Raw genomic sequence first — 14474 nt, forward strand, 5'->3', positions numbered from 1 at the left:
TTGGAGTCGTATATGAAAAGTAACCTGGCCTTGGAGATTTCAGTTGCTCAGTCTGTTTTTGTTTGCTTTTCTTGCTCAGAGGGGAAACTCTGCTGAAGACACAATTTGAACAAGGCTGAGACACTATCAACATTTGCTGCCTCTTTTGCTGGAAACTGCTCCCAAAACATAAGAGGAGCCATTTCATTTCCTAACAAAACTGCTGGAGCCCTTCATGAAAAAGGTGACAGATATTGAATTTTTATGCAATTCATTTTTTCAAGAAGGAAAGACTAGGGAGAAAATGTCCCAGAGATAGGAAATGTCTCTCCTCCCAGCCTGATTTTCTAACCTACATTCATCCTGTAACTTTGCATGGAAAAGATCGTAGAAGAAGCTCTTTTAATCGTTCTTGTTTCACAAATTCTAGAAAGAAAATCAAACTTGATAGCTATCCCATCTTAACGTGCTCCCTTCTTGTGTTTGCGGCTCTTCAAACCAGCTTTTTCTAAGTATATTTATTTAGATTGGTTTGTATTGCTTTTAACAGAACTTCCTTTTTTTGCAAACCTGGAACTCAGCAGGTTTGTCTGGAATTTTTGTTGCAAGAAAGGAAGGGGACCTAAGTTTGGAATTTCCCAGCCCCGCATTGTGTACTGAGAGCACACACACTAAATTTCCTTCCTGTAGTCATACAACATAGCTTCTTGCATTGTGATCACAAATTCATTTATAGCAGGGGTCTCCAAACTTGGCAACAACTTCAATTCCCAGAATTCCTCAGCTGGAAGTAATTGATGATAAATCAGGGCTGAAATCCGGCAAATACCACCTCTGGCTGGCCCCAGAGTGGGGTGGGAATGGAGATTTTGCAGTATCTTTCCCCTGCCACACCCACAGAACTGGTAGTAAAAAAATTTTGGATTTCACCACTGTGATATATTCTTCCGTCATGCAACTAATAGTATAATAATGGCCAAGATAAGAAATCACCATTTATTTTATCATAAAAGTTCACATTAAAACTATATACAAGCACGCCATGCAAACGACACAAAAAAGTTTAAAATCTAGAGAATCACCACAAAACAAAAAGGGAGCTTTAACAGGGGACATAATCATGTTGATACTTCAAATATTTAAAACCAGCTCTCTCTCCAGCAATAAGGCTCTGGATCACCCACTCCTGGGTTACTACTGGCAGCTGTAATGCTTTGGCACAGGGCACCATGGCAGCTGGGCAGGAAGCGTCTGTCACCACCACATCAAACACACCTAAACTCACATCTGTAAGAACAGAAAACAATGGCTGTCAGTTTCCAGTATTTCATATCCCACACTTAACACTTTTCAATGAAACAGTGATATTGCAGGAAATTCGTCCAGTTTCTCAAAGGATCCTAATAATCCTTTAAGAATAGAAAAGGGGGCGGTTACTTTTTTTATGCCAAGCCCTTCCTTACACAGAGGCAAAATACGCCTTCAACTATGGGGGAAGTTGGCAGCTGCCTGTACCGTTCTTCCATGTTGAGGATTCCTGCTGCTTAACCGAAGTGGCTCCTCCCATCATCAGAATCTCCGACCAGAGTTCCAGGAAGTTTTGTGATTCGTCAGACACCAGGAGCACCCTCAGCCTCTGGAAGGGATTTTTCCGTGGATGCCTAGAAGGAAAAACAAGGCAGCCGTGGGCAGCACTAAACACCAGAGATGTTCCTGCCATGCTGTGAGAGCAATGCCCCCCTCCCCCCCACACACACACTTGTGCTGAGGTTGACTGGTTCTCCCAAGGCCTGAGCACCACAAGGCCCAGGCTGCCTCCCTGCCACAGCCGGCCACTCACCACTCCAGCAGCCGCTCTTCCTCTAGGCTATAGCCAGCCGGCAACAAGTAGTTCTTGTAGTTCTGAGTCTGGTTGGCAAGGCAACTGTCATGGACCCACATGTGAGAGACACAGGGTATTCCCCGGGCAAGGCACAGGAAATACTTCCGGGTGCGGCAGTGTTGGTCTGCTATCAGGAGGCACTCATAGGCTGCGCTGCGCTGCACTGGATCAAGAGGGGGGTGGGTCACATTGGTGCCAATCCTTCCATGGCAGATACAGCCACAAACGGAGGTTGCCTCAGAGATTTGCAAGTGGGAAAAAAAAAGGTGGGATCTTCATTTGCCTATTAGACCTCCAGGCTCATCCAGGCAAGCAGGCCAGAGGGAGGGCAAGAACGAAACTGGGCCTGCCTTAATTGCAAGCCACTTGGTTGGAGAACAGACAATCTTGGTCCCACAGCAAAGCCCAGCTTGCCAGACAGGAGTCATGATTGCCCTGCATTTCCTCCCATTCACATGCAGCATCCACATAGCCCCAACTTTGTCCTTTAGAAAAGCCACAAAAACCCAATTTTTACACCAGACCCTTCAATAGCACTGAATGAGAGATGCTCAAGACCAGTCCTCAAAAGTTCCTGTTGCGATGAACCCCCACAATGACATAATTGCAATGCCCTGCAATCAGGACGGCCATTCATGATCTTCACTGCCAGCTTTCAGCTGGCAAAGTCAACAGGGAGCCAGTAGGTGGTCACAAATGGTGACTGCCTGGCATCACCCTTGGTGGCACTAATTGATAAATGAGCAATTGGAAGCACCAGGACCGCTATTTCCAAGGGGTCTGATCATGACACATCTCACTTTACATCCAGATTGCTTAGCAATGGAAAGTCCAGCCCCAATTACTGTTAATCAAAGACTTGCTGATGGCCAGCACTGTCCCCCATCCCTTTCTTCCTGAAACTGGTACAGCGGATGCTGGTCTGGCCAATCATGGTTTTGGAAGCCAGGAAGGCTGCATCCCAACCATGCTTGGGAAGAAAAAGGCTTTCAAATTTGTCAATGAAGGCACCACCTAAATCCTTAATCTGGCAATGTTTGATAGATGCTGGAGGTTTGACAGTTCACTCCCAACTGAACATGAGCAGAGAGAAGAGGGCTCCATTCATTACCTGAGATCTTAACTGGGCCTTACACTTATATCTGAGATAACTCACTTATAACTTGGATTGTGCTGGCCCTAGGACCTTTTATTTGGTTGCAGTTGGTTTTATTTATGGAACCTTAAACAACTGAATTAAGGTTCTAAAAATTATTACTGATGTTCCTTCCATGTGCGTCTCACTCAAAACATAATACAGCTTGTCATAAATGCACTGAATATTGGGTATATGCGTCAAATTAACTCAGTAAATAGCTGAGTAGCTCAAAATAGCTCATCCCAGCCTGGATCCTGTCCAGCTTCCCTTTCATCACTGAATAAACAGCTTCTCTCCAGGAGTTCTCCAGCATTCTAAAAAAGAGCCCTGCGGATTTTACTCCGCTAGTTGTTGCTGACGCTCATCTCTGTTTTGAGCCCATTGAACCAGCAATCAGAAGACATTTCCGCAGCCATGTGGCCAGCATGATGCACATTTGCACACTTTCAAACCGCTAGGTGGGCAGGATCTGGGGCAAGGACGGGACTCAGCCCATTGCGGGATGCGTGGGTCTCAAACCTGGGCTGCTGGCTTTCTAGCCAACAAGCCCAGTGCCACCCCCCAACATTCTCAAGGCCTGGGAAAACCCCTTCACTTTCCCACCGAGAAACCAAAGCAAATGTAGAAAATTCACCCCCCCACACCCCCGCCCCCCGGTCACAAAGTCAGGATTGTAATGTGTGATCACCAAAGTGATTTCAAGGGGCTCCTTGAAAACAAAAACTGCCAAGTCACAGGAGGGTACAGAAGCCACTACAAAAGCTGGTGGTTGCCAAAGGCAGAAATCATTTGCTGAAGCCAAAAGATCCAGCTGCTCATGCAATCTGAAAACAATGTAAACCAAGTCCCTTCTTCTCGCCAGGCATTCCAGAATGTGGGGAGGGGCCACTTTTTCTTGTTGATGTACACTTGCATCCACAGGTTTGGCTCACAGCAGGCATCCCCCGTCCCCCCTGCCCTGGACTCTGACCTGGCTTTCATTGAAGTCCTCTAGGATGAAACCTCCTCCTGCTTGGAGTTGTAGTTCAGCATAGGGTTTGTTGTAAGGTACTCTCTCCACAAATTCTGAAACATGGAAGTATATTGGATAGTTCTTACTTCTCCTTCAAACCAGCACCAGCCTCCAAGAAAGCCTCAGAGCAAATTATCAAATTCATGGGAATAATTTTCTTCCCTTAGGCACGCACACACACACGCACATGCCTCTGTGCACAAAACTCGACTACAGTGGTTGCTGTAAGAGGAAGCAGCAGAAAATGGATAACCAACCAGGGGGTCTTTTAATACTGGCTGGACATCTGACTTGAGTGCCTCTAGTTTCCTTACTGTACAAAAGGGGCTTCATTTTGCTATCCTGTTCTCAGCAAGCGTTTCTTCAATGTCTCTAATATTTTGAGTTTAGTTTAGTTTAGTTTATTTGATTTGTATACCGCCCTACTCCCGAAGGACTCAGGGCGGTGAACAGCCAACAATAAAATACATAAATACACAAAATTTAAAAAACCCGATAAAATCAAATTAAACTTTTTGGCCCAGACAAATTAAAATACCCCAATAATTTAAAAACAGATTAAAATTTACATATTTAAAAAGGGAAGAGATCAGGCCAAGCCCGCTTGATGGAATAAAAAGGTCTTCACAGCACGGCGGAAGGAGCGCAGATCCGGGATCCTCCGTATCTCCGGGGGGAGCTCATTCCAGATGGTAGGTGCCCCCACAGAGAAGGCTCTCCCCCTTGAGCTTGTATTGATGGAGAACATCATTGATCTCTCACTATATTTCTGTCACTGAAGCCTCCCTGACTGCCCTCACTCCTGGAGATTTAATCCAGAGATTCTGAAGCTCCAGTTTTTCTTCTTGTTCCAGCTCCTCCCCTTCCCCATCTTAGGAGTCATCCTGTGGCAAGATCTTCCCATCCCGCCTTTGAGAAGAGACTGAGATGCTCTTGGCCACATGTTGCTCCACTAAGGAAAATTTCACTGAATTGTTATCATCTTGCATCATCTTGAAAGAAAGTGAACAAAAAGGCAGAACAGAAGTTTCCCTCTCTTCCGAAATCAGAATTGATTGATATCAGCACTTAAAGGCTGACTAGGCTAGAAACTAAAGTCATATAGATCAATACTACTTTAATTTAATGTTATATTAGCAGAATCTTGTAAGTCTCTATGCATTCCCGGCCCCCACTGAGATGTTACAGTTAGGATTCTGCCCCAGACAGACACAAGCTGAATCAGGTGTCTTATCTGACTGTTGTCTCGGCAGCACTTCCTCCTCCTGTTCCTCAAGGCCATTCCCTCAATCCATACCTGGTGTTCTCCTTGAAGATCACAAGAATTGCCCATGCTGCAAGGAGAGAGGGGTTTTCCTTGGAAGAGGTAAAGAGCCGGATGTGAACTTGTCCAACTGACCAGGGAAAATGAGGAATTTGTGGATCCAACCCAGGAAGCCCTTGCAAAGGGACACCAAGACAGAGACTTTCCAGATAGAAGAAAGCCAGGCAAGGGGACACAGAGAACTGGAGGATGGTAGTTTGGTTTCAACTTAGTGTGACCTGTACATGCAGCCATCAGCATTATCTTAATTCTCCCCATGAGTTAATACGTGATATATTAACAACATCCCTTCCCTCATGCAAGATTGAGTCTAACTTTAATGCAATACCTAACAATCAAAGACATCCCCTCAATTATCTACAATTAACTACAGAATTTGAGTGTTCCAAAAGGATCAACATACATTGATACAAGCAAGCCAGATGGCCTCACCTTCTTCTTCTTCGCTGCTCACTGCAGTCTTTTGATGACTAGAAAGCTGCTCTGTTGTATTTGCCATGGAGAGAAGAAAGGCGTAGCCCAAAAAAAGAGTTTTGTTCTGGGGCAAAGGACCCCATCGGTGATCAAGTGCCAAGTGATCGCCTGAGTACTTTCCACTATCTGATGGGCTTGCTATTTCCCTGTCATTCGCAGCTCCTGCAGACAGAGAGAAAGGTCAGCTCCTGCCCTTTGCCAGGTCTTCCCAGAAATAACCCAAGAGGGAAAGACATAAGAGCTGGTGGGGACGGAGGGACACCAGCTGGGACATCCCAGGTTGCCTTTTGAGCGTGGGAGGAAGTAACCGGGAGAGCACAGCCGAATTGCAGCCACCCAGGCTCAGAAGAGAGCAGCCTCTGAGACCGGGATCGCCTGAGCGAGCCTCACCTGCTTTAGACAGTGCCAGGCGCCGCCCCCGCTTGGCTGGGGACTGCTCCTCTTCTGAGACAGCAGCCAGTTTCCTTTTGCTGGAAAGAGGCTCTGGGCTCTTGCGGACGGGAGTGGTGCTGCCACTGGAGGGGCTGGGGGAAGCAACGCTGCGTCTCTTCCGCTTTCCTTCCACCAGGTTATCTGGGTCCACCAGGTAAAGCAGAGTCAGCTTCACCTTCTGTAGGCCACCCGGCACAGGGCAGCCCCAGCCTCTCTGCAGCCCTCCCCCAGGTGCATCCTCCATGGTGACCAGCCCACATCTTTCTAGCCCTCCACAAAAGTGGAGCTCACAGAGGGCCAGGTTTTCATCTGCATTGTGGCCACTCCCACTCTGGCCACCCAGGAGTGAGGAATGTGGTCCCCGTGTGGGGCTCCTGTCTCAGAGCCACACCTAGGCTGATATCAGCTGCCCTGGTCAGAGGAGTGGCTGGCTGGCATGGGCCGAGCCCAAACTGCTCCCGGAGTCTATTTCCTTGCTCCAAAGACAGGATAACCGCCGTCCGCCGGTACCACTTCTGCTGTCCATCCTTCTCGATGCAATAGAACAGCTCCCCCGCCTCCTTCCGATGGCCCTTTACCACACCTGCAGCAAAGGCAGAGCTAACAGGCAGAGGCCCCAATCCTGCTCCCTCCCCTCATCCCACCGCCCCGAGCAGCAGGCATCTTGTGAACCAGCAGGCAGTTACCTGCACTGAAGTATTCATCCTCGGACAGCGCTGTCACCTCAGTTTCCAGAGGGAGGGGGTCGCACAGGAGGACATCTCGGGCCAGAACGTCACATTCATAGCCATCGTCAAAGAGCAGCCTGTACTTGGCCCCGCCCACATCCTGTGTGATGGTCCCAGAGTAGAAGTAGCCATTGGATGACCACTTGGCTACCACCCGGAGGCCCACCAGGCAGCTCCCAGGGGGAGGGAGCCTTGGATCATCAGAGGCACTCGGTTGCACCTGCAGAGGGATTTCAGGGGAGCCACTGCGGCACCGAGGGGGCTCAGCTTGCTCCCGTCCCTCCAGATGTGGACCCAGGCTGGGCTGTCCATCCAAAGAGGCGCCAGCTGAAAGATCTGCCTCTTTGGAGTCCCTGCAGAAACAGCGAGAGGGGTTATGGGAGGCCCAAAGCCCTGCAGAGAAAGCTTTGCTTCCATCGCCACTGCTCTACCTTGCTCTGGTGGATCGGGAAGTAGGGCGGCCCCTTCGCCCTCGCCCACGGGGGGTAAGAGGTGCGCCTCTACACTGCTGGTTGCTGGGGCCTGGGTCTTCCGCCTTGTCCCCCGCTGCGGCCTTGCCATGGTCACGATGGGCTGGGCAGAAGCAGGTCCCCTTCTTTGGGCTGGGGAGATAAGAGGCAGCTTAGCTCCTGCCGGCAGCTGCTGCTTCCCCATCAGAAGCCTCTCAGGTTCATGACACTTTGATCATGGATGTGAAAGCTCCTTTTCCCTTTGGAAAACCCTGGAACTGGCTAAAAATTAAAACATAATAGTGTCTCCAGAAAAGTGTATTGCAAAGCAAGGTGGCAAAATTTTGTAGTCCAAAGTCAATGGTTGAGATGGATGGTTAAAGAAATTGAATAAATAAAGTACCATTTAATATTCTTTTTCATTACTGAGTTTGGAGGGAACTTTCTATAAAATGTTGGCCTTCACAAAGTTTTGCCAAACATCTGGACTCTTCAGATCTGTTTATCTACATCTGTCCTGAATAAGTTAAACTACACTTGAGGTTTTGATTTATATGCCGCCCTTCTCCGGAGACTCAGGGCGGCTTACAATGTGCTAAGCAATAGCCTTCATTCTTTTGTATATTTATACAAAGTCAGCTTATTGCCCCCACAAACTGGGTCCTCATTTAACCTACCTTAGAAAGGATGGAAGGCTGAATCAACCTTGAGCCTTGGCGAGATTCAAACCTGCAGTAATTGCAGGCAGCTGGTCTTAATAACCAGCTTAATAACAGGGTGCCTTAGACCACTGTACTACCAAGGTTTTAGAGCTCAGTTTTCTGAACTCTGACATTTAACTTCTCAACTGACTTTCTCACGCCCAAGAATGGCACAACCGCCTTCTGCGCAAACTGGCAGGTAATCTCTTAAAGACCCCACCCACCTCGGCTTCCTGGCCGTAGGCAAGGCCGAGTCTTGAGAGCCCCTTCTTGGGCCTGCAGAGTTTGTGCGGCTGCGAGTGGCGGACAGAGCACTGCTTCCTCCACTGGAAGTGTGCTGAGGTCCCGACGCCTTGGAGGAAAAGGAGCTGAGGTCCCCAAGGTCTCCGGAGGTCAGAGAAAAGGCCCCAGTGCGGGAAGGAGAGACATCCACCTCACACTCATAGCAATCCACGTGGGGCTCCTCTCGCTCCTGAAACAGATCAGGTTCCAAATGGGAAGGGGGCCACTGCAATCCTCCTCATGGCCCCCTCTGCTTAGGCACCCAGGCACTCATATACCAACATCCATCTTTATCAGAACTCCTGTACTCAAGAACAGAATTTTTATGGCATTTTGAAGGTACAGCTCTGCTCACATTCTGCTGTCCTTCCATCTCTCTGAAATAACAGAATGTAACAGAGTAGGAAGCGACCTTGGAGGACTTCTAGTCCAACTCCCTGCTCAAGCAGGACATCGTGTACCATTCCAGACAAATGACCATCCAATCTCTTCTTAAATAATAGATACTCCCACCATCCAGCAAAAGCAGCCTCGAGTTCCATTCTCATCCCACCGATAAAAAAAACATTTTACCTCCTGGAGAAAGAAGACATTTCGCATCCATTCCTATCTTAAATGGTAGATCTGGGCTGGGGTAGGAATGGCTTCTTTTTAGGTCCCCCCCCTTCTTTCTGGGTCTGAACGTCGCTCCCTTTGATGGATGAGGCCCTCAGGTCACGCGGCCTTGAGGCCTTTCCAACTGACGGGCTCAGGACCTTCCATGGAGCCTACAGGCCAACCCTCAAAGACACATGCTTGGCTGAGAGGACCAAAATATACCAGAGATATTGTTGCTAAACATTTTTATGTCCTCAGCCTGCCAAAAGATTAATTGGGCCCCGGCAGCAAAACTAACTCCATCAATAAAGTCCTTTACTTGGGAGGGATCTTCGCTCTTCGCTTTGGCTCTCAGGCAAATTGGGGGAGGAGGGGGGGCTGCCCACTCTACTTCTGCCCACTCCCCTTCACTTTCACTCCTATCCCCCTCAGAGGTCCTAGAATCTGAATGTGACTTAATTTACTTTGCAAGCAAAGATGGCTGTCCCAGTTTTGAAGAGAGCAGAGTATAGAAGAGCCTTTGACAACTCCCATGGCCTCCTTTAGTTCTGGATATGGCTGCCACTGCCTTTGCCTCAGGGATCCTTTAAAAGACCGACATCACTCTTGAAGAGATCATGCCGGAAACCATGGGGTCCACAGCATTACTGGGGCCTTATTGGAAACATCCTACCTCAACCACCTGCCGTTCCACTTCGGTGCCATCTCTGTAGTAAACATCTGTGATGACACGTGTTATGAGGGTGCGCACTTCCCGAATTGTTCTCACGTGGCGCTGTAGGACTCTACCTGCTGGTGGGTGGGGCAGTTCAAATTCTTCCTCCTTCTGAAGAAAAAGAAGAAAATCTAAAATATTTCCAGACATCCTTTCATCAAAACCAAGTAAGTTGAGTTTGGACTGAAAAGTTTACCAATTGACTACTGCATGTAAACTGATTGTTCTTGCTTCCAGTTCTAATCTATCCCTAAAAGCTCACTAGATTTAGCTAAACACAGTCTCAACAGCAGCAGGTATCAAGTCTGGCCAATTCTGAAAGAAAGCTAAGCAGGATCAGAGTTGGCTTGTACTTAGATGGGAGCCTACCAGGAAATTGAAAGGCTACAGGCTAGCCTTTCACACATGAAAAACTCTCTTCAGAAGTTGGCAAACTACCTCTGGGATACTTCATGAGAATTACATGGATGAAGAAACCAGAAGCATCGTGGCGAGACTGGGTGTAAATTAGCAGGCTCCAATGAGCCCAGCGAAAATCTAACCAGACAAACTGCTGTCTTGGACCAGAACCATCTTGTAGGGATGGTGAAGAAGGAGAGGCACTTCGGACGACCAAAGAACAGGCAAGTTCCTCGTAAGGTCGGAGGCAGCTCTTCGATCTGGTGGCGGAGGCAGCGGCCATTAAAAACGACTACTTTGAAGCTGGGGCAACTGGAATAAGATTTTGTGCAGGAATGGTGTTTGGACGGAGTACTGGTACTGGGTGAGTGATTGGCCAACTCACAGGTAAAAAAGGAAATTAAAAAAAAAACCTCTAAAAGATCCCGGCGAGGAAATGAGCGGCTAATTGGCACTTGGGAATTTTAATGGAGGGAGAAGAACAAAGAGGAAGTTAAAGTACCAAAGCCCACAAAAGAAAACTTTATATTTGGATTTGAAATTGAAGATTTGAAAGAATTTTGACAGGTTTGAAGTATGAAGGAAGAACAAAGAGGAGGTTAAAATGTTAAAGCCCAAGAAAAGAAATTTTACAGCTGGATTTAAAATTGAATTTGGAGAATTAAAAACAATAAAAGGATAAAAGCAATTTGATAGAAAGTATTTTCTATGTGGATTTAAAATACTTTTGTAAACTGGATACTTTGTTGATCTGAGAATTATGGATTGGAGAGAGACATCTGCTGGTGGAAAGAGAGCATTACAAGGACTGGCTTGAAAATTCAAGGAAATTACAACAGTGACCTTGATCACTATAAGAGCTGTGGGAAATTTCTGGCTGTGACATCACGCTGTAGCGGGACAAACTAGCAGGGCTCCGCTAGTTTGTACCCGATTTTTCGTGTTTTTGAAGCCTTTTTTGGCAGGTTGGATTCTGGAGGGATCGGCGAGGTGGAGGAGTTTCTTCGGAGTTTGAATGTGGATCAGTGCAAGCGCCCGTTCGGCAAGAAGAGCCCTCCAGGTACAAATGGAAGAAATCTGCATGAGAATGGTGGATCCAGAGGCGTGATGTCCCAATGATTTATACAAGGAGCGAATAGTGGAAAGCAGCTTGAAGAACCAGAGAGAGGAGAATAAAAGTGCCAGAAAGGGGAAACTCTCAGAGATTGTTAAAATACTTGAAAGAGAAGCTCCAAGGAGGAGCTTGAGTGGCAAGATGGCGGAGACTGAGAGCTGTCAAACAAGGAAAGAATTTATAGTGGTGATTGGAGCAAAGGAGTGGATTGGAACGTCTTCGCTACATTTCTGGTGCCAGAATAAACTTTATAACTCTGGATGTTGTTGTTGGAGACTAAGAAGAGAAAGTGCCGGGTTTGAAGGATACATTGGAGGCAACAAATTAAAAACTGAGTTACTGACAACAAAAGTGACTGTGCAGTTTGGAATAAAGAAGACATCTTGAAGGAAGGGGTGAAAAACTTTTCTTTTTTCTTAAAAAAAGAACAAACTCTTATGTCCGTTAACAACTAAAAGCATTTAGTATTCCATATATATATTTAATTTAATTTAATTTAATTTCCAATTTATATACCGCCCTTCTCCCTGAGGACTCAGGGAGTCCAGCCAAGATAATATATATATATATATATATATATATATATATATATATATATATATATATATATATATATATATATATATATATATATATATATATATATATATATAGGTCTTTGGTTATTCGGGTTTTCTCCCGCGTAAAATTGGAGGTTTCTTGGCAATGTTTCGATGAAACATTTCTCGTTTGTTCATGCTGTGTGGGCGTTTTTCTATCTCGATGGCTTCTCTGATTATTCTGTAAACCAGACCCACACTCAGGAGAGCCACACAGGATGTCACCACCACACATCCACGCAGAAAGCAGACTCAAACCCACACTGATAATGAGCCACGACCAAGGACCAGAAGCCAGACCGCAGCTGCATCATTAGCCACTTTAAACCCCTCCAATCCATACATGAAGCAGACTGACACCCACCATGAAGAGCTCGCACAGCCACAAACACGAAGCCAAACAACAACAACGCAGCTCACCAGCTCAAATCCCCCCCTATTTACGGGACCGCCTACTACCACCAATAGCCTCCCACCGGCCAGTACGCTCTCATAGAGAGGGACTCCTCCGGGTGCCGTCAGCCAAACAGTGTCGACTGGCAGCCCCTAGGGGGAGAGCCTTCTCTGTGGGGGCACCTACCATCTGGAATGAGCTCCCCCCGGAGATACGGAGGATCCCGGATCTGCGTTCCTTCCGCCGTGCTGTGAAGACCTTTTTATTCCATCAAGCGGGCTTGGCCTGATCTCTTCCCTTTTTAAAATATGTAAATTTTAATCTGTTTTTAAATTATTGGGGTATTTTAATCTGTCTGGGCCAAAAAGTTTAATTTGATTTTATCGGGTTTTTAAATTTTGTGTATTTATGTATTTTATTGTTGGCTGTTCACCGCCCTGAGTCCTTCGGGAGTAGGGCGGTATACAAATCAAATAAAACCTAAACCTAAAACCTAAACCTACAACTCAGACTAAGCTGAGCACAACCAAGCCCCTACCCAAACAGAACACACACCCATCCAATCAGAGCACAATCAACCCCCCATCCAATCAGAGCACAGCCAAGCCTCTAACCAATCAGAACACACCTCCACCCAATCAGAACACAGCCAAGTTCCCACCCAATCAGCTCACACCCCCACTAGCAGTTAAAAGGAAGAGACAGCTGCGATCTCACATTGCTCCTGGAAGCACGAAGCCGAGAACACGAGCCTGAAGATGACGAATGAGACTTCGTCGAAACGTCGCCAAGACACTTCCAATTTTACGTGGGAGAAGACCCGAATAACCAAAGACCTACATACAAACACCCGCGAAAACCTGAGAAAATATATATATATATATATATATATATATATATATATATATATATATATATATATATATATATATATATATATATATATACACATCCCTTATATATATATCTCTATATAGCAATTGAAGTATTTATAATCTATATTTGTACTTATTATATTTAGATACTTATTTTTATTTACATATACATATATTGAAATATTTATAACTTGTATTAATCTATATCAATCTTTGTGTATTTACATATTTATATATTTAGTTCTGTATATTAATAGACTTTCACTTAATTGTAAGTGAATAGAGTAGTATACATAGAGATATAGAAATATATCCAAGGTTGCTAAGTGTAATGGTAATAGAAGTTTAGGAAGAAAGAATACATTGATGAATTATTGACTACGACTGATTTGTGTTATGATTAATTAATTAATTAATTAATTAATTAATTAATTATTGGTTCGATTTATATGCCGCCCTTTTCCGGAGACTCAGGGTGGCTTACAATGCATTAAGCAATAGCCTTCATACTTTTGTATATACCTGCTTAGTAGGGCTTTGCCCCCCCGCCCCCCAAAGCAGTGTTCTTTTTTTATACAAAGTCAGCTTATTGCCCCCACAAACCGGGTCCTCATTTTACCTACCTCGAAAGGATGGAAGGCTGAGTCAACCTTGAGCTTGGTGAGATTTGAACTTGCAGTAATTGCAGGCAGCTGGTGTTACTTAACAGTGCTTTAGTCTTCTGCACCACCAAGGCTAATAGTGTACTAAACAATTGGCTGTTAGAAATTGGAATATACTTAATTAAGGATTATATTATAGTATAATAAGAGATTATTGGGGAATATTATAACAGTTAAAGGGAATGAATATAAGAGAAATATGGAAGGATAAAGATTGGAAGAGAGGAATAAAGAAATATGGTGGATATATACATATGGTATTGTGGAAAAACTTTTTTAGAAATATCAAGTAACAAGCACAACTATCACAGTCAAAATAGGGGGGGAAATAACTCCAATGACAGCTTCCCCCTCAGGATCAAAGTCGGCGGAAGCCATGTTGGGAGGAGAAAAAGCGGGCTCTACCGTCAATTTACAACATAAGCAGTCAACCTTATTAGCAATACAAGAAACGATGCTAAAAATGCAGGAGGTCATGACAACCAATCAGATTTCAGAAGAATGGATATCATCTGCCTCCAGGAGGTACATATTAAGGAAAAACATAGTGATCTCATAAAATGTCCTAAATTAGGGGAAGTATTTTCGGCATTGGCACAGAATAAAAAAAGAGGGATTGCTGTATATATAAAAGATTGATTAAACCCTAGGAAAATATTTAGTGATAAAGACGGAAGAATTTTAATAATGGAAATAAGTACAAATTATAGGAAAATTC

General features: G+C 45.4%; 1 protein-coding gene and 1 long non-coding RNA gene across 4 annotated transcripts in view; one reads left to right on the forward strand and one right to left on the reverse strand.

The window, feature by feature from the left end:
* The first annotated feature begins 79 nt into the window (after window positions 1-79).
* Window positions 80-7838, forward strand: LOC148112130 (uncharacterized). The gene is made up of 2 exons (XR_015729753.1): window positions 80-223; window positions 5265-7838. It is a non-coding gene; the product is annotated as an uncharacterized LOC148112130 (long non-coding RNA).
* Window positions 962-14474, reverse strand: part of TP53BP1 (tumor protein p53 binding protein 1) — a 53842-nt gene continuing 40329 nt past the window's right edge. For 2 of the 3 annotated variants that reach the window (XM_087877832.1, XM_087877833.1), the window contains 11 exons: window positions 9672-9824; window positions 8344-8591; window positions 7401-7571; window positions 6928-7322; window positions 6633-6824; window positions 6200-6382; window positions 5768-5971; window positions 3970-4064; window positions 1820-2019; window positions 1495-1640; window positions 962-1266 (listed from right to left, as the gene is read on the reverse strand). In XM_087877832.1, coding sequence (XP_087733958.1) covers window positions 1082-1266; window positions 1495-1640; window positions 1820-2019; window positions 3970-4064; window positions 5768-5971; window positions 6200-6382; window positions 6633-6824; window positions 6928-7322; window positions 7401-7571; window positions 8344-8591; window positions 9672-9824 — 2172 coding nt within the window. In that variant the 3' untranslated portion in view covers window positions 962-1081. Of the gene's footprint in view, window positions 1267-1494; window positions 1641-1819; window positions 2025-3969; window positions 4065-5767; window positions 5972-6199; window positions 6383-6632; window positions 6825-6927; window positions 7323-7400; window positions 7572-8343; window positions 8592-9671; window positions 9825-14474 lie in introns of all 3 variants that reach the window. The other variant, XR_015729752.1, reaches the window with a different exon arrangement.

Source organism: Pantherophis guttatus, chromosome 13 (genome assembly GCF_059756535.1).
Source record: "Pantherophis guttatus breed Tessera chromosome 13, ASM5975653v1, whole genome shotgun sequence".
Taxonomy (NCBI): Eukaryota; Metazoa; Chordata; class Lepidosauria; order Squamata; family Colubridae; genus Pantherophis; species Pantherophis guttatus.